This window comes from Aegilops tauschii, chromosome 3, assembly GCF_002575655.3.
Source record: "Aegilops tauschii subsp. strangulata cultivar AL8/78 chromosome 3, Aet v6.0, whole genome shotgun sequence".
In the NCBI taxonomy this organism is placed as follows: Eukaryota; Viridiplantae; Streptophyta; class Magnoliopsida; order Poales; family Poaceae; genus Aegilops; species Aegilops tauschii.
The window spans coordinates 392200193-392225425 of record NC_053037.3 but is presented as its reverse complement, the minus strand read 5'-3'; the positions used below and the strand labels follow the sequence as shown (position 1 = coordinate 392225425).

General features: G+C 43.8%; 2 protein-coding genes across 2 annotated transcripts; one reads left to right on the top strand and one right to left on the bottom strand.

Annotated features, from left to right (window-relative positions):
* The first annotated feature begins 338 nt into the window (after positions 1 to 338).
* Positions 339 to 15704, top strand: LOC109775216 (probable glutamate carboxypeptidase LAMP1). The gene is made up of 12 exons (XM_073510652.1): positions 339 to 1520; positions 1609 to 1676; positions 2306 to 2387; positions 2477 to 2569; positions 2686 to 2838; positions 4818 to 4883; positions 5076 to 5163; positions 5293 to 5376; positions 14742 to 14830; positions 14955 to 15071; positions 15141 to 15281; positions 15351 to 15704. The coding sequence occupies exons 1-12, from the start codon at positions 354 to 356 to the stop codon at positions 15531 to 15533; spliced, it is 2331 nt and encodes a 776-aa protein (XP_073366753.1). The 5' UTR covers positions 339 to 353; the 3' UTR covers positions 15534 to 15704.
* Positions 15637 to 21112, bottom strand: LOC109775217 (tryptophan--tRNA ligase, chloroplastic/mitochondrial). Its single transcript, XM_020333965.4, has 15 exons — positions 20946 to 21112; positions 20708 to 20827; positions 19763 to 19850; positions 19446 to 19487; positions 18871 to 18960; positions 18655 to 18777; positions 17812 to 17883; positions 17551 to 17663; positions 17445 to 17466; positions 17269 to 17334; positions 16871 to 16927; positions 16698 to 16744; positions 16524 to 16605; positions 16313 to 16402; positions 15637 to 15996 (listed from the first exon to the last, which is right to left on the bottom strand). The coding sequence occupies exons 1-15, from the start codon at positions 20993 to 20995 to the stop codon at positions 15862 to 15864; spliced, it is 1197 nt and encodes a 398-aa protein (XP_020189554.1). The 5' UTR covers positions 20996 to 21112; the 3' UTR covers positions 15637 to 15861.
* Positions 21113 to 25233: the final 4121 nt, after the last annotated feature.

Sequence of the window (25233 nt, the reverse complement as noted above, 5' to 3'; positions counted from 1 at the left end):
CCTAAATAAAAAAATTGCAAAACATGCGTATATTTAAACATATTTGGCTACAGAATTTCTATACTAGTTACTTGTAAATTGTAATGACAAGTGTTACTAAATTGTTCAGTTTTCAGTTCTTCGATATCCCGAGTCTAGTTGTTCCTGTTAAAAAAACAACTCATATAAATCACTTTTCAGCTCTCGGTTGTTGACTGTTCAGGCTAAAACTGCAAAGTGTGAGTAGCTTTTTTCACTTTGGTCGCTGGTAGCCGCTGGATGGAGAAGGAACGCTGGATGGCTAGCCGCATGTTACGCTGGAAGGAACGTTTGATATATAACGTATAAAACGTAAACATCGCACCGGGACCCAGATGTCAGCGGAAGACAGGGAGAAACGCTACCGTTCCCTGCGTCTACTCTACTACCCACTCCGCTCCGGCTCCCCCGCCGCACCACCACACGCCAGGGCCAGGCACTACCGGACTGACTACCCCGCCTCGCCAGTGCCGACGCCGGACGCCGCCGCCATGCCGCCTCCGCTCGGCCACGACGACTCCTGCTTGCGTGCCCCGCTCATCCCCGCCACCCCTCCTCTTCCTCCCCGGGCGACCGCGAGGCTCCACCCGCTCCCTCTCCTCGTCGGCGCCTTGTTCGCCGCCTACTACCACCTCCTCGTCGAGCCCGCCCCGTCGTACTACCAGTCCCTCTTCCTCTCACTGGGCTCCAACGACACCGCCGCCGCGCACCTGCGCGCGCTCACCGTCCGCCCTCACCTCGCGGGCACCGAGGCCAACGCGCTCGCCGCCGACCACGTCGTCTCCACGCTCTCCTCCCTCTCCTTCCCCACCCGCGTCACGCCCTACGAAGTCCTCCTTTCCTACCCCGTCCGCCGCTCGCTCTCCCTCTCCGCGCCAGGCCGCGACACCACCGCCTTCGCGTTGGTGCAGGACACCTACCCCGGCGACCCCTACGCCGCGGCCTCGGCGGAGGTCGTCCCCACCTTCCTCGCCTACGCCGCGTCCGGCTCGGCCGCCACCGAGGTGGTCTACGCCAACTACGGCCGCACGGAGGACTACGCCTACCTCGCCTCCCGCGGCGTAAACGTCACCGGGAAGGTCGCCCTCGCGCGCTATGGCAAGGTGTACCGGGGCGACATCGTGAAGAACGCCCGTGACGCTGGCGCGGCGGCGGCTGTGATATTCACCGACCCCAAGGACTACACGCCGGGGAAGGCCTTCCCGGATGGGCCGTGGATGCCGCCGACCGGCGTGCAGGTGGGGAGCACGTTCAAGGGGGTGGGGGACCCCACGACGCCGATGTGGGCGTCGTCCGAAGGGTGCGAGCGCGTGAGCGTCGCGGAGGCGATGGCCACGGACGACATGCCGGGGATACCGGCGCTGCCGGTGTCGGGAAGGGACGGGGAGGAGATACTACGGCTTGTCGGCGGGGATGTCGCGCCGGAGGATTGGCAAGGCGGCGAGGGCGCGCCGGTTTACCACCTCGGGCCCGGGCCGGCGGTGCTCAATCTGTCCTACACAGTAAGTTGCTGCCAAGGAGATGAGATCTGCCTATGCTCTTTTTGGTTCCACTTCCTGACTTGAGTGATGCCTGTTTGTTTCTTTCCAGGGGAATGAGACGCTAGCTACTATTCAGAATGTTATTTCGGTGATCGAAGGGAAAGAAGAACCAGACAGGTAAACGAAACTCTCCACGTTTCTCCTTTTTGTGGTCAATATCCCCAAATGGCCAAACCGCTCACCATTTTTGCCATACACTTTCACTTCAATGGGAATTCCACTTCAGTGCCCACCAAACCCCCTACTGTTGGCAACAGTGTGCCCTCTGACTCAACTCCAAATGACCGAGTCCAAATCCGGGCCATAGGCCACATGAATACCCTTGATAACGAAATTTCAACAAACTTGTAACTACTCCCTCCGTATCGAAATATATCTTGGTACAGGGGTATATACAATGTTATAATTGAATCATAGAAATTCAGCTACATTTCATCAGTAGTTAATTAGAGATATCTTGGATTACAATTTTGAAACAGACACTAAGAACTATCTTAGGTTTCAACTGTTTATTACCACTGATGATTTTGCATGTAAGAGATTCAGTACATAGATAACTACAATTTTTCGAAAAGGGGCGCTTTTTATTACTTAAAAGATTTACACCCGGCCTTTGCAATATGAATAACTACATATCCAGTACTCCCTTTGTAAACAAATATAAGAGCGGTTAGATCACTACTTTAGTGATGTAAACGCTTTTATATTTCTTTATGGAGGGAGTAATAATTATCATGCACATACAGATATGTTATTCTTGGCAACCATCGCGATGCGTGGACATTTGGGGCAGCTGACCCGAACAGCGGAACGGCAGCCTTGCTTGAGGTATGACATATTCAGTTACTCTATGCCACCCCTTTGGTGTAGCCTACTTTGGTGCAACACATTGGCTTGTTAACTTAAGTTGAATGTAGCTAGCTGAAAGGTTGTCTAAGCTACAAACCAAGGGTTGGAGACCTCGCCGGACCATCATTTTGTGTAATTGGGATGCCGAAGAGTACGGATTGGTCTCTCTCTATCTCTCTCTCTATCTATCTCTCTCTCTCTCTTTCTCTCTCTCCCTTTGACTATTATCAAGCAGTTCACCTGTCCTTTTCATACTAATTTCCTTGCAAAATTGCAGATCGGATCCACAGAATGGGTTGAAGAGAACAGGGCAATGCTAACTTCGAGAACTGTTGCTTACCTGAATGTAGATGTTGGGGTGTCTGGATCTGGACTTGACGCGTCAGCCACTCCTCAACTTGATGAATTGCTTAAGCAAGCGAGTAAAAAGGTACTCCCTCCGTCTCAACGCAAGTGATTTAATTTTGTACTAATTTTAGTATAAACTTAGTACAAAGTTGAGTCACTTACTCCCTCCGTTCCAAATTACTCGTTGCAGAAATGAATGTATCTAGAACTAAAATACATCTAGATACATCCATATCTATGACAAGTAATTCGGAACGGAGGGAGTATTTTGGAATGGAGAGACTATAATAATTGAAACAGACATGTCATTTCAGTCAACAGCAAAAATATACAGTAACGTTTGGTTCAGATCCAACCGCCATGGGCCACTTTCTTCCATGATGCCATAGCATTTACGTGAGAAGATCTGGAGGTCCTTTTGGCAAGTTACAGTTTGGCCAAGGCCTGTTTCGTTCATAACCACAATTTTCCACACCTTGACTTAGGCATCTATTTGGTCCCACATGTCAATAACCTAGAAAACTGTGGCACAAATTCCCTTTAGACTAACCAAAGTGGTTCCAATTTTGATGATCTAACCTTACGCAAATTTGGCAAAAAGAATAAAATATGGCAAACTTTGGCGAGTTTAGTATATATACCAACTTGCTCTATGTTTTGGCTTAGTTAGAGCATCTATAGCCGGACTTGGCAAATCCGGCCTCTCAAACGCCCGCGGACGCGCCCGGGCGCGTCCGCGGGCACTGACCGGGCATGCCTCAAATTAGCCACTTTGCATCCATCTCTCTCATATTTCATCCCCTAGATCCATTCAAAGCATGCAAAAAAAATCCTACGTACTACATCTACGTATTACCCTAGCTACCCTTCGTCGTTGGAGATGTCCACGACGACGGTGCCGGGCGCCGGCTGGATGGGCGGGTAGGAGGGCTCCGGCTCATCCTCCTCCTGCTCGACCTCATCCATGTAGGCGAGCATCTCCGCCTCCTCTGCGGCCTCTTGCACCTCCATCTCCTGCCGGTGACGGCGCCTTGCCTCCGCAGCCGACTCCGGTCGAAGGAAATCGAGGATGGCCTGAGATCCCCGTCGCCAACGTCCCCCACATCCTCCTCCTCCGACTCACCCCCCTCCTCCTCAAAGTCCTCCTCCAACTCCTCCTCCGAATCCACTGCATCCAGAGGTAGCCCCGCGGTGATCCGGGCTTCGCGCCTAGCCCGGATCTGCTCGAGCCGGCGCTCCGGAGTCCGAAATGGCTCGCTCCTCACCCGGCAGCGTGGGGGCATGGCTACTAGGCGGACGGGTGGAGTGGAAAGTGGCGGCGACGGCGGACAGGAGAAAAATGTGGATAGATGGTAGGGTTTCGGTGCCGCCGATCGACTTAAATAGCCAGACAATGCACTACACAGCCCATCAGAGCTGCGCCACGCGGCGCCACCGGTCCGACTGAGGAGATGAGATTCGGACCGCTGGGTTTGAGGGTGTTTCTGGTTGGGACCCATTCGTCAGTCTGACATGGCGGGCGTGCCCGAACGCCCCCATATCCGCCCCATATTTCCGCTGGATATGGGGTGCCGGTCAGCCCGGGCGTTTGAGGCCCGTTTGAGGCGTCTGTCTGGGTCAAAAAAATGTGACTGGTCAATGACCGGGTGGCCCGCCCGAACGTATGAGACGAGTTTAAGAGGTCCGGCTGTAGATGCTCTTAGGCACCAATTGCAAGCCATAACTCGTACGTTGCCAAAAACTACAAGCGACTTGAAATGCATGGCTCGTGCAATTATGCCTAGGGGACAATCGAGCAACTAATTCACAATCAGTAAATTCCTTTCTCTCCGGCCTGTGCTCTGCTCGTTTTGTCATTCCTTATAATTGATACATTTGATGATTTGAAAGAAGGAATAGTTTATTGTGTAATGGAATTGTTGCCAAAAACTACAATCAGGAATGTCTAACAACAACAACAAAGCCTTTAGACCCCAAACTAATAAAAACAAAAAAGTGAGATTAGTGATGAGGGTTTTCTATTTCTCTTAATATTCTGTGTTTTCTTTCTTTTCGAGGAAGGTTCAAAATCCCGATAATGGAACAGAAAGTCTGTATGACATGTGGATGGCTTCTGATGGTTCTCTGGTAAGCACTTAATGTTAGCTAAAGCTTGTCACACAAATTTGTTGTCAGTTTTCTGAGCATTGCACATGTACAAGGAATATTATGTATAGTTTAGACATAGTTATGTTTCCATTTTTCTAAGTTCAGGCGTGTGATGCTTCTGCTATACTAGATGCAAGTTTAAGATTTCTGATGACACACTTATTTATTAAGATTGGAAGGTTAGGAGGTGGAGGATCAGATTATTCTGCCTTTGTTCAACATATTGGTATTCCTTCAGTCCAAATGTCTATTTGGTCAGGTTTGTTTTATGTTTTTTATCTGCCTATGTTCATTAAGTTACATTCCTGAAATGTTATGTTATTTGCACTTGAATGATTGTGAATTCTTTTACTAGATCAAGTCGAATAAGCGTGCTACTTGTTTGCAGAATACGCAGTGTACCATAGCGTGTATGATGACTTCACATGGATGGAGAAGTATGGAGATCCCATGTTCCGCAGGCATGTCGCAGGTACCCCATAGCAACGAACCTATGCTAAAATTACTAGCGGTCTTAAGACCGATGAACATGCCAAAGTTGGATTTATGGCTCCGATGAGCGAGGGTCAGGGGATCTTTATGTTAGCTGTATATATAGGTAAATTGTACGGGGCACCTAGGCCCATTATAAGGCAACTCATATTCGTAGTGCATGATGTACAATACACCACAAACTGACTTTCCAAATTTGTTTGCATGCACTACGACCATCAATGCTTTCCAAAAAAAATATACTATTGATTTCCTAGCAATGATTCTTTCCAAACAAAGAGGGTATGTATGTATGCTCTGATTTTTAAGGTATCAGATACGACCAAATAATATAAGGCTGGGTCACACTTTTTTAACGCCTAATGTTTCTATACAAATTAAGGTGACCAAATAATATAAAATGTGACCTAAATTATTATTTTACTTTTACGAGAATATGATGCATGTTGATACCCACAGATGATTTTTTCGTGCGTACAAATACCCACACACGATTCTTTTTAGTTTATGCACATTGTGTGCTAATACACACACATGATTTTTCCCGTGTGTATGTGGAGCTAAGATATCATACCCGCATACCCTTTTTCACTATACGCATGCTTTGTAGACATAAACAAAATTGATATACTTTGGACGATACATACTCGAAAATGATACACTAATTTTTAGGTACTTGAGAATACATAATATATTTTAGGTACCTACATTATTTTTAATAAGAGGATACATGTATGTACTCTAGATACCTCGGACAACAGAAATGTTACGTTTCTAAAAATTTGAGATATACGATATATCGGAAAACGTGATATCCAAAGTAAAATATGTATATACCCGACTAAAAATTTGAGATATACAGCATACCGGAAAATGTTAGTTCCACATACATCAATAGTATACCCAATGTTTCTGTACATGTATATACCCCGTTATGTAAATGGTACGAAGATGTTGTAGGTATCTAGTCGAACTGTATGCCCAAAGTAAAATACGTATATATATATATATATATATATATACATACCAGGCTAAAAATTTGAAATGTGCGACAAACCGGAAAATGTTAGTTCGACATAGATCAGTAGTACACCCGAATGTTTTTGTACTTGTATATACCCGGCTATGTAAACCGTACGAAAATATTGTAGGTATCCAAGTATATGGACATACCTCAAATCATATACGTACAAAAATAAAATGTTCATGTACCCAAGTATATGGACATTTACACTGTTTACTATATAATCATGAGGCATTATTTTCAAGCTTTCCTCTCTCCTAATTATATACAAGGAAGGATGAAATGTATGTCATTTATTTTTGCATGGCCAGAAATATGTTACCATGTATGGCGTGGGCTAATAATACCCATTTATGATTAGCGTTATCATTGTTTCCAAATAAGTATATCCATTAATTTCAATATCCATATAACAACATGCATCTAAATGCAATCTAACGGTGCAGAGGTAAGAAGGCTGGACACCTAGGTGTCCCAAACTGCCGTCCTATATAGGCCCCGAAGGGGTGCGTCCGAAGGGACATGAGGCAACCACCTTTGTTAGGATAAGTAGGGATTAATAGGGTTAATTAAATCCTAACACTCCCCCTAATCCATATCTTTTAGTGTAAGTGTTATCATCTTGAAAACTCCTCCAAAACCCTGTGGGAAAAGGTGAGGATATATATGTTTGATATGTTGCTAAAACTCCTGCAAACCCGGTGGAGAAAAGAAGAAGAAACTGATGCAACATACAATAGTTATCGTCTCCTTTAACTCAATATGTGAGAACCATAGAGTTGGGAGAACAATAAACATGTCGTATATACTTTCCTAAAAAACCTAGTAGGGAAAAGAGAAAATATGGCATATGATCTTGTGTTGGTATTATCTCATTAAAAACGTTTATGAAAACATGTAAAGTAAACTCATGAAGGGAAAAAGACTATAATATGATGCATTGAACATGAACAATTCAGAAAGATACTCCCCCTAATTCTTGCAAATTCCGAAGCCGTCACATACCAATTCCATGAATATATTTCTGGAAAGTAGAAGTTGACAGAGACTTGGTGAACAAATCAGTCACGTGATTTGACTTGCAAGATATGCAATATAATGATGTTGCTTATTACGTAACTTATTTGCATCCGGGCAACACAATCAACATTATCTTTGAGATAATGGTAGGTGAATGTAGCCATGAGGTGTATTTCCAAGACCCTCATGAGATGGCTACTACACCTAGCAGTAACACCAACCTTGTCTACGATCTAACATAGTAGGGATCTGATGGTCTTATTCAATGATATTGGTGTCCACATTTCTCTGAAACTGAAAAACTAGGACAAGATATTTTATGCCTTGGAGATATCGAAAGATATTCTTGAGCCCCAACCAATTATGTTTGGTGAGTCCAATGGCACTAGGATATGAAACCTGTGTCCCAATATCGCATTTCCATCAACTCATGGTTTTAATGGATCTTTCTCTACGTCTAGAGAACGAAGCCATGCGAGTTATGGATGCATAAGATTTGTCCACAATGAATTTTTCCAATATAGTTTGGATATATACAAAGTAGTGTACCATAATGTATGAGTGAAGGTGCTCGAGGTTTTACCCAGATCCTTCATCTCAAATTCCGTCATTTAGATGATCACATGCTTAACATGCATGGGTAATCATCAATGTAGGAGTAATCCTTGTGAGGAACTCACTACGTCGGTTGTACCAAATGTACCGACAACAATAAGACGTATGGTGACTTAATGATTTTACACAATGTATGTTGCATATTGCATTTCGATTCAGAAGTGAGATTCCAACCGAACCATGTAGGTCTGAATCTAGTGATCCACATAGATATGTAATCACTACATCTATCAACTGCATAGATAGATGACTTTGTAATGCCAGTTATATAAGTTATTGGAAAGAGATTCCACCTCTGAAGAATAGTTGGGTATCTGCGTGAACCCTTGTGCTACAATACTTGCTCTATGTTTCACCACCTCGTTGTTCTCAATTTTGTTTCCAGAAGAAAACTGGTGTAGGTATTTCTTATGTGAATACCTTCCCTTTATTGAGCAAGATTATTTCTACCTAGATTATACCCTTTGCTTGAGTTTAGTCCGAGTGTTGTTCACACTTCGCCATGGCCATGGTCTGGGATCTGAATCATGTGAAAGGTTTTTGCAATCTAGTTGAGAAATGTATGTCGACAATTGTAGACTTCCGGTTATATGTTTCTCCAGAATCTATATATCAATATATAGTTGATGGAAATATCGTACCCATGGTGACTGCTCACGATATCCCAATGCGACTGAGTCAGGTATTCCGATGTCTCGATCATTGTGAGCATTATGACCTGGGTTGGTGGAGGTTTCCCATCCACTGGGTGTATATTACCCATCAGGTGTCTGTCAACGTAAAGTTGACTTGCATTTACTGATCCAGATGCCTTGATATCCTTGCTTGCAAGAAGCTGAATCCTGATGTACTATTGTCGTACTTCTCCCCATGTTGCTTTGAATGGGGAGTTGAGTGGTTTTAGTTGGTATCTCGACTCTTTTCGACATATTTTGCAGGATTGCAGGATTGTGTGACACCTTTGTAGTCAATAAATGAATCTGGCATGTTATTTGCAATCTTTTGCAAATCTTCTGAATGCATGGTTCGGATCTTTGAGTATGTGGATTTGAGGCAGAAATGTGTTGAACATTTCACTAATTTTCTGGCATTCTTTATGGTAATTGAAATCTCTCCCTAATGCCTGGAAATGTTCGTCATTGAATCAGCATACTGGCCTTGAATAACTCCCCATGTGAGGGGCTTGAGGTATTAACGGTAATACAGTTATTCCTCACATAGATCCCAACTATATGTTGAGGGGACAATGATGTATGCCGGGTGGTGATATCGGTATGCAACCGAATTACTGCAGATGAGAAATACTTGGTAGATTTCCACGTATCAAATATAGAGGGAAATAATATTATGCAGTTTAGTCATGAGCGTGCAAGACTGCATGACTCCAACATAAAGTTGGTAAGTTGCAATTCCAAAGTAAAGATCATGCAATGAGCTCAATTCTTTGGATGAGATTCTACCGAGCCATTTTGAGTCTAGACATTAGGACAAATTGTTAAACTTCAATCCGGGTGCATAGAGAAGGCACTCAAGCAGAATTCTGCAATGCTATCCATTCGATTTGCTTGAAATCGATGTCAGGATAATGAGTTGATGGTTTTGTGTGAATAAAGCACACACTTAAGACCATCATGTAGATATGTCTTTTAGAACCATGGAATACCTGAATAGTCTACTCAATGGTTGGGAAGAGTCGCTTACCTCGACTTGATGCATTCAAGAAGTCTGAGTGGTTCAGCATGCACTTTAAGGTGTGCGAGCCTTAAAATTTGCCTCCCTGTGTCACATGTAGTGCACACAAAATCCAAATATTATTAGAATTTAGCATCATAATAATCATAAACCATTGGAATTGCTGATAGTTTCGGTTTCAACCCAATGCCAATGATGACCAAACCGGGAATGCCAAATTTGTCATGCAAAAGATATTTTGGAAAATTATCTCATACGCAACATGTGCTACGGGTTTTGTAGTATGTGTAGTACAACCCAAATAATACATAGAGAATGTGCTTGCCATATTTGTTGCATATGGTAAAAAAAAGTTAGTCCACTTTGTTGTCATCATAAGTTTCGCTATGGAAACTATTTTGACGGATACCTCTATAGTTTAGTAGGGTACAAGTTAAAACGGAAAGCAATAAGGCATCCTGACATTACTCGAGTACCCATAGGAATAGTAAATATGACTCGAGTTGAGCCAACAAATACCTCATCGCGTCTAGCGATTTTAAGATATCTCCTTTCTCTCAAATTGCCTGAGTATAGAGTTTGTGGTGCATACGTCCACAAGGCACAAATCATCTTTCATTAGACTGAACCCCGTAGAATTCTATATATAGTCATGAAGATTCTCAAGAAAATCACTGTTATATATATATATATACATACAAATGTATTTGTACCAAAGTGTTGATACAATATATGAGACTACCCACAGTGGGAGTAACATAGGTGGTAACATCACATATATCTAGATAAAATAGATGATGTGGCAATCAATTAATGAAGAAAGAGAGGCATGTAATAACATAGCTAGTTACTAGTACTATGAGTAACATCACACATACCAAGGCAAGATGAGTCTATAACCTAATAAATGAAGTGTTACATGATATCACTCATATGTTACTCCTCATCATAGAGATAGTAACATAGACTAGTAACATATGCATATTACTAGTCTAAGTTACTACCCACTATGGCTAGTCTGATGACAACAATACTTATGTTGTTATCACCACATCATAAATGGACATTAATTATATTGATCACTCAGGAGACTGGGGGACTATTCATAGTCTCCAAACATGTAGGTTCAGGCATATTCAACCTTCACGTTCTCCGTGCCCATAGGGCCCGTCACTGTTGGTGATGTCGGGTTGAAGGTTGAAGTGAGATTCAAATCTTTGCCCTTGAGTTTCATTGTGTCCGAAAAATTGCTGATACAGAATAACCAGATGCAAAGATCTGAATCAATATAATGCCTTATGATGTATAAGACAATATTTTTCTGTTAGTAGTGTGATTGCGACCAGAGGTGAAATACCGTGGTCTTGTATTGCACACATCATCTCACGAGACGCAAGAGCGATCATGATGTAATCAGTTTGCAAAATTAATGGGTATTTCAAGAAGTTAGCTTGAAACTATTAGTGTGAGTCTCAAATTGCTAAGTATGACACTTCGAAGATAATCTTCAAGAATGGAGTAGATCTTGCAACACTAGGGAGTATAATCTGATGAAATCAGTAGATACTACTCCTAATGTCGTATGTCATGAATTAGTAAAATGTACGAGAGAGCACTTTGTAAAGGAATCATAATGTTGAAACGACAAAATGTAGCCTTTTATCAGTAGTCATCAATAATCTACGTAGGCAGTAGATCTATATGACTACCTTGTGATCCCAAACATCAATTTGAAGAGATCACCTTGAATTCTGCATCTGTACTTGTAAGAAATTGAAAATCTGAATTGCAAATAAACGTATTATTCTCGACATGTGGCGAACATGGAGAAAATATACATTTTAAAAAGATTCCGAAATACATTATACTCATCAGAAAAACAGTAATATAAAGGTATTGAGTATACTTTGCAAGAGATTAAAAATCTCAACTGCAAATAGTGAAGGTAAATAATTTGAACATGCCGTGACATGGAAATTATTTACATCACAATCTCATTCTGGAGTACACATTACTCAACAGAGATTACATTATTTGAAGGCACAAATGCTAAAAAAGGTCCAAAATGGATTAATGCTAGTAAATAGCACTGTTAACAGAACCAATTTGCAAAATCTTTGAAATTGAAGTTTGTGCAAATATTGGCCTGGTCCATTGATTCAGCCTGTTTTACTAATTCCTGCAACTATAGAGATCTAAATGCAAAAATGGCAAAGGGATAAGATTTCTCCAATTTGCTCTCGCATGCGGTTTCATCCCAACGGGGATTTCGGTAACCGCCACCGCCGGCCTGGCCGTTGGCCTCACCGGAGGAGACCTCGCCGTGGTCGGGGCGTGCGCCGCGCTGTGTTGGTGCTCGAGGACGTCACAGTCGACCGCTACTAAGGCACGTGGGGACGAGCCATTGGCCGCTGCTGCCGCCAGCAGCCGTGCCGCGGGAGGCAGCACCGGAAGACGCCGCTTCACCGAGTGCCGGGGAGGAGTCACCACACAGTGGTTGTGCGTCGCCGTTGCACCGGGAATGGACGAATCCACGCCCACGCTGCGTCAAGAGCCGGGTCGTGCCGTGCTCCAGATCGACCAACTCACTGTGGCCGACGCCCGAGGGCGCACCAAGGGAAGTCGCGCTCGAGGACGCGGTTGCACCACTCATGATGCACCGTGCTGAGCACCTTAGAGCATGTATAATAGTGAGCTTATAGCCCGCTTACATGGCATTTTTGCTTATGTGGAGGAAAAAGATGTGAAAAAGTAAGGGGAGTGGGCTCTCATGCAAGAGCCTAGCTATATACGCTAAATAAAATAAATGTGAAGAAATAGATAGAGAGGAGATGGAAAAAGTACTAATGTAACAGCCAACCTCATAGCCCACACTATTGTATGAGTGCATATAGATAATGGCTATAGATGACATGGCGGGTCCTTATAGCCATCGGTCACAGTGGGGAGTAACATAGAGTAGTAACTTGCCGATGTTACTGGTCTATAATACTACCTCCATAGTGGGTAGTAACATATAAGTGGTATCATGAAAGAGTTCATTTATTAGGCTATAGACTCATTATGCATTAAAATGTGTGATGTTACAGTAACTAGCTAAGTTACCACAAACCCCTCTCTCCTCATTAATTAGCTGCCACATAAGCAATCTTGTATTGAAATGTGTGATGTTACTGGTTAAGTTACTCCCATTGTGATTAGTCTTAGGCTAGTCATAGTGGGGAGTAACTTAGCTAGTAACATAGCGCATTCCAAGAAAATTTTGCTTATATGGCATATAGTTAATGAGAAGTGGTAACATAATATGTTACTGTAACATAGCGGTTTCCAAGATAAGATGAGTCTACAAGCTAATAAATGAAGTCCTCTATAACACTAGTACTATGTTGCACTATGAAGATAGTTATTTAGACTAGTGTCATATGCATGACAGTAGTATAAGTTACTCCCCACTATGACCAGCCTTAGCAAAGCTACTCCCTCCTTCAGGGTTTATTAGCCCCAACCAAAAATAACAGGTACCAAGACATATCAATTAATTCGCTGGATAGATGCTGCTTCTTCGGTTTTCACGCACGATTAACTGCCAAAAGCGCTTGCACGCGCGTCTGTTGTTTGCATGGAAATGCATGTCCAATAAAAAAAAGTAGAAGTACTAATATGTCCATTTAACAGCCCACGTTGTGCTGGAAATTTATTACGCTTCGCAAGACGAACCAAAGATCAAAAAGTTACTTCGCTTTTGGCAGCCCGATCGGTGGAGCTCTATAAGAACGGACACACTCCCTCCGCTTATGGGCATAATAAACCCGATCGGAGGGGTATATGGTTTGCCTTTTATAGGGAAAACTCAGACTTGACCGCTAAGAATATAAGAGCATCTCCAATAAATCTTAAATTTTGTCCCAATCCTATGTACCACCTTCGTCCTGGTTTATTAGTCCTTATTGTAACATGTGTCAATTTTTGACACAAGATTTAACTAACAAAATGTTAATGCATGTTAACAAAAATTATATCGTTGGATTCATATTTGAACATAATTTTCAATGATGTGACTTTTGGTGACATGCATAGACATTTTGTTAGTTAAATTTATGGTCAAAATTTGGCACGAAATACAATGAGGACCAATAAACCAGAACGAATGTAGTACTCCCTCCGTTCCAAAATAGATGATCCAACTTTATACTAACTTTGTACTAAAGTTAGTACAAAGTTGAGTCATCTGTTTTGGAACAGAGGGAGTAGTATTTAGGGAGTTAGAAAAAAATCAACTCCAACAGATCACCAATCCCGTCCCATCTTATTGGTGATCATCAATAAATCACCTCAACTCCCCCAATATAGAGGGGGAGTGCCTCTTTCCCAATACCATGGAGCCCACCGTCGAACACCGTGTCAATACCCTGTTTCTCCGTGGTTGTCTTCCTAAAGAAATATCTCATTGACAAGTGAGGCCCATATGCAATTGGGGATGGGGTTATTGTGGATCTGCGAAAGCATCCATCCCCAATAATCTGAAAATTGTTATTGGGGATCGGTTAGAGATGTGCCACTTTCCTAGCAAATCACATTCTCATCGTCCTCCTTCAAGTCTACCCATGACATTACACCCCTCTCCACAAGCAACTTGTCTTCGGAGCTGCTCTTTAATTTGTTGTGCCAGCCCTAAGATGACAAGCTCGATGTTAACATGGGTCTCCATGCGCTCCTCTGCCCACTATTCTCATTTCTGGACTTCCATTGCAGACAGGAACTTGTATGTGCCTATCCAGCAGGAGGCACAACACAAAAAGTTAGGGAGTATCATGGGACATTGCTAAAACGTATGAAGCGTACATCTTAACTATACCAAGTGAATAAGTGTCTGTCGTGTATACTTTCGGTTGAGTTGATTATCGAAATATGTTGTGCTAAATTTTGTTGCATTTGCAAAACACTTGCATAAGCCCACTAGCCAAAACTCAAGCTAAAATCATCTCTTCTTGTAGTGGCAAGCATATGGGGGCTTGTTGCTTTGGGGCTTTCAGATGAGGAGATCCTACCCTTCAACTACAGCTCTTATGTAACAGAGCTTGAGGTAACATGTCCTTCGGAACTCTCCCATGAATCATGGAGCAACTTCTTCATAACTGAGCATCTTGTGTCAGCAATTAGGAGTGTATAAATTTGGAGGATCGTGACAGTAGCTCTCTCTTTTGCAGAATGGTGCGGTGGATATAAATAAGAGAGTACTAGGAATGCCTGTCAGCTTATCTCCCATCCACAAGTCGATCAAACAGCTCAATAGAGCAGTGCTGAAAGTGGATTCTGAACTTCAGGTATTGCTGTCTGTTGTTGCTGGGTCATAGTTATAACCCCTTGCTTTCTAAGTTCATCTTGGTAACTAGGCTCTGCAAACATGGAAATTTTGGTCGCCGTGGCGAAACAACCCGTTGAGGGTAAGAGATCTGAATGACCGGCTGATGATGACCGAACGGGCATTCACAGAGAGGGAAGGACTGTCTGGGAGACCATGGTACAAACACATGGTAAGCTGTTGTGGTTTCGGTTGTTGGTTCATTACATACCATCGTGCTTACGGAAAAGAAATCTCGCAGATTTATGGACCTTCACTGTACAACGACTATGGAGCGGAAGCGTATCCAGGTGTTGATGATGCCATTCAGACAGCAAAGAAAGCAAATACCTCTGAGTCCTGGCAATCTGTACAGCATGAGATCCACAGGGTTGCTAGAGTCATCAGCCAATCCGCGTCAGTCCTAAGTGGAGGGTTTTCATGAAGCTTTTTGCTCTGTTGATTCAATTAGCAGAGAGCGTACAGTTTGTGCAAATTTTCCACACATAAGCTATATCACCATAACCACACATGTAACTTTGAGAAAATAACTGTAAAGTTGTCCAGAGATGGTATTTGGACATTATATTTCAGTAAATAATCCTTTCAATATCTATTAACAGTGTCCATAACAACCAGGAACAAAAGGCTAATCCAAGTATCATCAAACAAAATGTTTATCAGTACCACTAGCAGAAAGGCCAACAAGTGCAAGACTAGCATTGTGCAGTTATAAAAAATTGTACCCGTAGTTGTGAAATGTTCTACATATGCTATCTGCGCAAAAAACCCATGGCTTGGTAGACGTTGTTGAGGGTGGCGTCTGCTATCTCAGAAGCTTTCCCTGCCCCATCTAGCAGAATACTATCCAAATAACCTGGATCAGACATGATCTCCTCGTATCGAACCTACAGAAAGGTGAAAAGATGAATATAATAACCAGGGAGCATATGCAAGATTAAGTTAGTTATACAAGTGAGAATAATTTGGTTAACTAATTAGGGTGTGGACCGTCCACATCTTCGCATCCGTCCACTGGAGATTGAATTAACTAAAGCACGTACTACTTTAGTGGCTGATGCGTTATGCGGACTGTATTAATTTCTTTGGTGGACAGATGCGGATGATGCGGGCGCCCGATGCCTGCATCCCTAGTACAATGATCAAGTATACTTGGATAGGGTGAACATGATCAGACCCCACAAATATTAAAGATTATCAGACCTGAATAGGCTGCAGATGATCAATTAAGGCATCCGTAAGGGTAGCCTTGAATGTCCCCCAGTTCATATCTTGGCATTCACTAACAACTTCCTGCAAAAACCAAATGGGTAAATTATGTTTTCTATCAACAACATGATGTTGGTCCATGTGCAGGAGACCCTGTTTCATGTTCTGTCTAAGCAGGTGTACTATTCAAGCATGCAAAAGTGACCTCTTTCGTTTTTCCAGTGATGATCTGGTAGACCGAGAGAAGATTTTTGCATTCCGGCCTCTCTGGGTTGTCGAATTCCAATCTGGAGTGTACAAGTTGAATGGCATGAATTCGTTACCAACAGCTTTATATTAATTCAAATTGCGGTGAGAGGGGGAAGGAGAGGCTACAGACCCAGGGAGCGAGTCAGTTTTGCAGCGTTTGATTTTGTTCACAATCACCTGCAAAGAGTCAGAGATCTATCAGAACAAATCAAAATGCATAAACCTATAAACATAAACACGGTCAGTTAATGAAAGAAAATAACACAAAAGCAGAACATTGAATTCATATTACACTGAACTTACATCTTTTGGGTCAAGAAGATTAATGCGAGACAGATCTGAAGGAGCAGACTTCGACATCTATCGTCAATAAACAGAATGTCAGTAGTACAGTACAGACATATACATACTCCCTCCGTTCGGAATTACTTGTCTCGAAAATGGATGTATCCAGAACTAAAATATGTCTAGATACATCCACTTCTGCGACAAGTAATTCCGAACGGAGGGAGTACATCATATTGAGGAAGTAACTAGAATATGTGCATCGAATCAGCTCTGCAAATACTATGTATGTGATCAAGGAGGCATCTAGACTAGCAGTATAATAACCATAAGAGAAGTATTAACTTTAGTTCGTGACCAGGTAAGAAGTGATACAAGGTGTTGTATTATTAACTTTAGACTAGAAGAAATGATACCTTGGAGAGACCATCAGTTAAGGACATCACACGGGCCCCTGCTGGAGGGATAAGGGCTTCAGGAACCTAAACATATAACCCAGAAAGTTCCGTAAGAAAAAGTACATAACACCCTTCGCTCAAGGTGTTGTATCTTGAAGTGATGCCAAACCATGTGTACGCATGACTACACACACCTTAAATAATGAGCCACCTCTCCTGCAAACACATAGACATGACATTATCATACTGAGACAGCTACTGGTATCGCAAAAGATGTATGGAATAATTTAGCTTTCTCACCCTCCCAATTTCTTCCACTTTCTTCCACCATATAGATTATTTACACGTTCAGAAATTTCACGAGTTAATTCCAAATGTTGTGTCTGATCTTCCCCAACAGGTACCAAATCAGACTGCAACCATTCAAACCAGCCATTGTTGAGATCAATGCAAGGAATGCAGTGTAAAAGCACAAAGGTTGAAGTTGAATTATATGCTAATAATGCGAGCTTTTACACTAGGACTAACATAACAAAATGGTAAGACACAAACAAACTTTACCTGGTACAGAAGGATGTCAGAAGCCATTAGAACAGGGTACGTCAAAAGTGCCACTCCAACATTTTCATTACCCTGGTAATTTAAGAGAACATGAGCAATGCAATACATTTCTAATGAAATCTAACAAATTTAACAACGTGATGGAAGTTGCAGACGGACTCGTTTGACATGCATAAAATAAAACCTGGGTTCATCTGATAACTAAAAATATGGAACTAATGCTTGGTAGTGCTAGAACTAACAATTTTGACAAAGTACAGAAAAACTTTGGTGTCAGGTAAGCAATCTTGATGACCAAACGAAACACGTGATAACGAATTATAAGACACACCATATGACATATCAAAGAAAATAGTAACATATTACAAGAAGAATATTTACCCCTGATTCAACAGTGCATTGAATCCTTCAAGTGTAGAGGTTATAACTTAAGGTTTAGTCATCATTACATGCTACTCTCGCAAGAATGGTGTCATGTAAATATGATCATACATCAGTGGACAACGAGCACCAGTATTCTTAATCGGTATACTGTAAGGAGCACTAGATTTAGTGTTTTCCCTTCCTTTCATTGCTCAGTAGGATATTATAAATCACAAGGGAACATATATCAATGCATATTATTGGTGTAGAGATCTTTTTTAACTGCAGGTTATTCATATCAGTCCTGAATTGCAAAGGTGCTATTTCTCGACTACCAAATAATCTGCACAACATAGGAAACATGTCTATCTGTGAAGTGAACTGTCATCTTTTAAAATTCCTTCTGCACTATGATGATTTATGAGGTATTCAGCTAAAACATAAGTTGACAGTGAAGCTATCGTACAGCGAATGACGCACCGCCTTCCGTGATTTCTCTTTGAATTGAATCATTTTATTCAGCCAACCAATAGGAGTTGAAGAACTCAGCAGCCACATCAGCTCAATATGGGCACGGACATGAGACTGTACAAAAATAGAAGCCTGGAAACACACAAAGTATCATAAAACATTCAGCACCAGAAAGCTATCTGCTGGCAGGAACACCAAAACGGAGCATAAGCATACAAAGCAGACCTTGGAGCTATCAATGCCGCATGCTAGATAAATTGCAGCGGTGCTTCTTGTAGCTTTAGATAGCTCTGGTGCATCATATGGCAAAGTAATCTGCACATTTTTTAACATAGTGGTAAACATAAATTATCATATGTTAAGCTAGGCACAGCTAGCCAAATGAATCATGAAGATAAATCTTGAAAAAATCATTATAAAATAGTCAAACATGAACATTATGCAGCTGCTTGTGTTCTTGTAAGAGAACTCTGTAGTTCAGATATACAGCATTAACACTGCTTGGTTAACATAGAGGCTGTGCTTTTTATACTTCTTGTAAGGGAGTACTTCATATTGTCTGATTAGATGTTGCGATGAACCTCAGGTATCACACAAAGATCTTCGAGTTGTAGCTTGTGTTAGGCGAGTATCCAACCATACAAGGTAAAATGAAGCATCCCAGTTAAGCACTGAATAAATTAGAAAAGGGAATGCCGATACCCAATAGCTAGCTTATGTTAATAGGTTATTCACAACCAACTACATACTATAGACAAATTTATTGCGCTTTTGTTGTAGGGTGGCCATGAGATGCTTACCGCATGCAGGTCCACAATGAAAAAGAATGTCTCATACAAATCCTGCAAGGAATTATCAAAAAATAAAGGTAAGAAGATGTAAAACATTGATACATTGAATTATTAATTTAGCACTGGATAGTATTGTTGACACATCTCAACTAGATGAAGGTGGAAGAATATCATAACTGAACCAGCCTTGTGATTATATTGTTTGATGAATATTTCCTGGTTTCATTGCTTTGAAATTTTCCTTTTTGAGATACTAACAGTAAAGCCAAAGCACTTCCACTGCAGTTTGATAGAACAATGTAGTTACAAATTAAAATATGCAGTACCTGAAGTGCAACCCAGTTCTTAATAGCGCCAATATAATTTCCAAGGTGCACCATTCCTGTTGGCTGTACCCCAGAAACTACTCTTTTCCTGCAGTGGGTAGGCACATAGATTGTTGTTTAAATTAGAAAAGAAGAAACAAGTAAATGGATTTATCAGGGCTAAATGTGACCTTGCTATACAAATATCAACATGGACAAATTTAACATCAGGATATTTTAACACAACAATAATATGAACATTTTATTGCTGTGCAGAGAGTTGCAACGATATTTGTATACTGGTATGAGACCCCAATAGGGGAAGTAGTATATAGACACAAAAAAGGTCAAAGAATTCCCTTTTTTGCAGAACTTAAAAGGGATCTCTTAGTAGTGAATGAATAGTGATATTCATATATAATCTTACAGCATTGCTAGTGTGAAAACTTGCCGTTGGCTTATTGAACATGTCTGATTTGTCTGTTCAACTTAACATTATGCACACATGTTAAGCACAGAAAACCAAATGATTACTGCAAAAATGATTATGGTGGGATGAAAAGTGAAGTGAAGCCTAACTGGCATGGCCAGCTTGCTCCATCCAAAACAGGTATTCACTGTACGGTTTGCAGGAATTGCAGTCGGCAACAGCAACTCTAGCAAGTCATGCGTAGGAATTTCCAACCCTCCAACAGATGTGGAAGGGCATGCATTGGTATATCGTGATGTAGCATTGCATCATACACCCGCGGTGCACAACTGAAGCACACTCTCCAGCATTGCATTCACAATTCAAGCAGCGTCGTCCGCGTAACCTAACCTTCGACCGAATGCAGGCAATCATGTGTGCCCCCGGAGTCCTGCGCTGCACAAAACTACAAGAACACGAACCGGAGGAGCAGAGCCTAGCAGACGCATTACGTCGAACAGCACAGGGGCGAGGAAAGAGGCGCGGGCGGGGCTTACTTCCTCACCGGGGGAGCAGGCGCCTCATCGACCGAGGCGGTGGCTTCAGCCGCGCTGCAGTTGAGGCGGAGAGCGCGGAGGCGGGAAGGCAGCGCTCCTCCTCGGACGCCACTCCTCGACCTGCGCGCGAAGCCCGAACGGCAGGAGAGATTAAAAAAAAAGGCATCAACGTCAGCTCCGAGAGCCCAAGCGTTCAGAGCGCGCGCGGGAGAGAGAACAAGGACGAGAGTGCACGTACGCGAGGAGAGGCGGGCGGTGGAGGATGTGGGAAAGGAGCGCGCGGCTCATGGTGTTGCTCCCGGTGCTCTGCTTCGGATTTGGCTGCCGCTCCGGATGGAGGAAGGGGGAGGAGAGCGAGCCGCACGCAGGCTGACGGGGCGGGTTGGGTTTTGAGATGGGGACCGAGCGGGCCGGGCCCGGACGGGCTGGGAAGGACCTGTGTTTTTTATTAGGGAGGAAATATATTTTTCACCTTCAAATCCTCCCTATGTCTCAAACAAAACAAAAACTTCAATCCTCCCTCATGCATCATATATCCCTCTAAACTTTAAAACCATATTATTTTAACATTAATATTACACAAAATTGAATAAATATGCCCATTGGATAGTTTTTCGGGATAAATGAAGGTGGTTTTAACGGAAGAGAACGGGGGAGCAGGAGACATATGAGGAGGCGGAGGCCAAACGGCGGCAACATGACCGCACTCCAGGAGACCTAATGCAAGGGCGACACCGTCAAGCAGAGCGAGAGAAAGCACATGGTGATCGTCGTCCTGCTGCTCCATCTCACCTGCTTCTCGCAATACGCGTTGTGCGGCCTCAACCTCGGGCTCACCAGGAGCTGGCAGCCTCCGGTGGGCGTCAGCCTCATCATGTCGGTCGCCATATGCGCATCGGCCCTCGCCAACCTCTACAACAACCTCACCCCCTCGGCAAAGACTACGAGGTCCAGGCCGCAGGATGATGATGAGCCTTCTTCTGGTTCGCAATAGCTCTAGTAGAAAACCGTCAAGAAGAGGTACTCCTTCTCTCCTCCGCGGAGAGAAAGAGAATGCATGAGAAGCAATCGTCATGGTATTCGAGGAGGATGAAGAGAAGATACCACGGCAGGCTGGGAGTGGGCGGGCGACGTACTGGACCTGTGGGAAGACATCTTGTTGGTGTACCTATCAGTGTTCTGCAGCTGATTCCTGTTGGGTGGCATGTTGGGCGACTGCGGTTCGGCAATGCGTCACGCTGCCACCGTAATCCTCATGTGCCTAGCGCCCTTCTTCATATTCACTATGGCGATTATCAACAGTGTTAATGATATTGGGAATCGTTGCATGGAAAACAAAAAAATTCTACGCACACGCAATGATCTATCCATGGAGATGAATAGCAATGAGGGGAAGAGTTTGTCTACGTACCCTCGTAGACCGTAAGCGGAAGCGTTTCTCAACGCAGTTGATGTAGTCGAACTTCTTCGCGCTTCAACCGATCAAGTACCGTACGCACGGCACCTCCGTGTTCTGCACACGTTCAGCTCGGTGACGTCCCTCGCCTTCTTGATCCAGCAAGACGTCGCGGTAGTAGATGAGTTCCATCAGCACGATGGCGTGGTGACGATGATGGTGAAGTGATCCTTGCAGGGCTTCGCCTAAGCACTACGAAAATATGACCGGGGGTTGTAAACGGTGGAGGGGGCGCCACACACGGCTACACAATTGTCTCGTGTGTGCTAGGCGCCCCCCCCCATATATATATATATATATATATATATATATATATATATATATATATATATATATATATATGGGAGGGGAGGGGAGAGGCTAGGAGGCGCCCCAAGTAGGACCGAATCCTACTTGGGCTCCTCCCAAGCCGCGCCCCCCTCCCCCCTGCCATATATATCGGAGGGGGAAGGAAAGAGGGGGGAGGAAGGGGGAATCCTATTCCCTTTCTGTCCTTTCCTCCTTCCCCTTTCCTTCTCCACCTTGGCCGGCCCATATGGGGGGCACACCAGTCCCTTGTGGCCGGTGCGTTTCCCCTCTTGGCCCATAAGGCCCATATCTTTTGTCGGGGGTGCCCGGAACCCCTTCCGGTGATCCGATATGTATCCGGTACCCTCCGAAACACTTCCGGTGTCCGAATACCATCGTCTTATATATCAATCTTTACCTCTCGACCATTTTGAGACTCCTCGTCATGTCCGTGATCTCATCCGGGACTCCGAACAACATTCGGTCACCAAATCACATAACTCATATAATACTATATTGTCATCGAACGTTAAGCGTGCGGACCCTACGGGTTCAAGAACTATGTAGACATGACCGAGACACCTCTCCGGTCAATAACCAATAGCGGAACCTGGATGCCCATATTGGCTCCTACATATTCTACGAAGATCTTTCGGTCGAACCATTATGACAACATACGTAATTCCCTTTGTCCATCGGTATGTTACTTGCCCGAGATTCAATCGTCGATATCTCTATACCTAGTTCAATCTCATTACCGGCAAGTCTCTTTACTTGTTCCGTAATACATCACCTCGTAACTAACTCCTTAGTCATTTGCTTGCAAGCTTATGATGTGTATTACCGAGAGGGCCCAGAGATACCTCTCCGATACTCGGAGTGACAAATCCTAATCTCGATCTATGCCAACTCAACAAACACCTTCGGAGATACATGTAGAGCATCTTTATGATCACCCAGTTATGTTGTGACATTTGATAGCACACAAGGTATTCCTCTGGTATCCGGGAGTTGCATAATCTCATAGTCGAAGGAATATGTATTTGACATGAAGAAAGCAATAACAATAAAACTGAGTGATCATTATGCTAAGCTAACGGGTGGGTCTTGTCCATCACATGATTCTCCTAATGATGTGATCCCATTATCAAATGACAACACATGTCCATGGTTAGGAAACCATAACCATCTTTGATCAACGAGCTAGTATAGTAGAGGCTTACTAGGGACACGGTATTTGTTTATGTATTCACAGATGCATTTAAGTTTTCGATCAATACAATTCTAGCATGAATAATAAACCTTTATCATGAATAAGTAAATATAAAATAACAACTTTATTATTGCCTCTAGGGCATATTTCCTTCAAATGAGGTGGCGAGGCTCGGCTCCACCACAGAACGCACGCTCATGGCGCCAAGCCAGCAGAGGAGCTCCCTCGAGATAGCAAGTCATCTCTGAGCGCAATCGATCACGTCTCAAGTTTCGCATACTCCCTCGCACTCCTCCCGAGCCCTTCATCGCGCCAATTTGTTCCAGCGACCCATCCTTCCCCGCCTCCGACGGGAACCGCCGTCGTGGCAGCCGATGACGTTGTTGGGCCCATGTTGTGAGTACGCCCAATTATTTGTGCATGTAGCTCTTTCTCTACCCCTTTAACCTTTCCCACGCTTCAATTGTAGGAAATATTGTCATGATGACCTCGCCATTGAGCTATGCCGCTTCCACGGAGAGCTGTCACGGACAGCTGCCCCAGACGATGTTGTCGTCGTGTCTGGTTATCCCTCATATCAGTTTGGCTCCTTGTTAGGATCACCGCGACGCCTTCTCCCTTTTTCCTTCACCTCGTCGATTGGGTCATCATTGTTTGGTCGTCGCTCGTCGGTAAGGAGCATCGCCGCCTCGTTTATGTTGGAAATATTAGCACTTTTCCAATTAGACTAATCCACGAGTAAACAGTAAGCATGACATAAACGGTATGCATATCATAGCGATACCTAAGCATACTAGCACGTGCAGAACATAGAAGCGAACCATGTATGAGCAGCACATATACGGCTAGCACAAGTACGAGTAAACGACCATGGTGTCGATGCAGGTGAAGTAGTGGAAGTAGAGGCGGACAGAGCTGGGACGGATCGGGAGCAGTCGCGTCGAGACGCTCCCCAAGAACCTTATTGCCGTTCTCCCGGGCAGGATCTCGAACGATAGGGTTTTGGAGGCACCTGCTCTCCCGACCAACCGTGCACGCGGTCGTCGGGATGGGGTCGCCGGAGGTAGCACAAAGTGAGGAACAGTAGATGTCGGCTAGGTTACGCGAGAGGGAGTGAGTGAACCAAACTAGGTCACTCCACTGGCTAGAGGCTTCTTATATAGTCCGTCGGGTAGAAAGTCGTGGGCCTGGGCGGAGGCCCACGACCGAGTCGACGCACTCCCGGGAAGGGAGTCGTCGTTCCCGGAGAAGGGTCGCACACCCGCGAACGGAGTCGACGAATCCCGGGAACACAAGCCATCCCACAGTCCAACGTCTCGGACAATAGCCCACCTGTTAGCAACTCGTTAATTAATCCTGGATTAATTAATTTGTTCCTGAGCGGCAAAAATAAGCTTCGGCTTGGCTCATTCCTGCAACCCGCGGCGCGCACGTCGTGACGAGGTGAGGCGTGGCGAGGCGGGCGGCGGCGGAGGAGGAGGATCGCGCGTGTACCACTCCTCTTCCCAAGCTCCCAATGGCAAGTGGTAGAGCAACCCTTATAAAGAGGTCTCAACTCTCCTCAACTAG

Coding starts and splice junctions, on each gene's coding strand:
- LOC109775217 (XM_020333965.4), bottom strand. CDS start 20,995: ATGAGCCGCGCGCTCCTTTCCCACATCCTCCACCGCCCGCCTCTCCTC. Junction 17,884..18,654: donor AAGAGAAATCACGGAAGGCG/GTGCGTCATTCG, acceptor TTAAATTACCAG/GGTAATGAAAATGTTGGAGT. Junction 16,606..16,697: donor AAAACTGACTCGCTCCCTGG/GTCTGTAGCCTC, acceptor TGTACACTCCAG/ATTGGAATTCGACAACCCAG.
- LOC109775216 (XM_073510652.1), top strand. CDS start 354: ATGTCAGCGGAAGACAGGGAGAAACGCTACCGTTCCCTGCGTCTACTC. Junction 4,884..5,075: donor TGGCTTCTGATGGTTCTCTG/GTAAGCACTTAA, acceptor TTATTTATTAAG/ATTGGAAGGTTAGGAGGTGG. Junction 5,164..5,292: donor CCAAATGTCTATTTGGTCAG/GTTTGTTTTATG, acceptor ACTTGTTTGCAG/AATACGCAGTGTACCATAGC.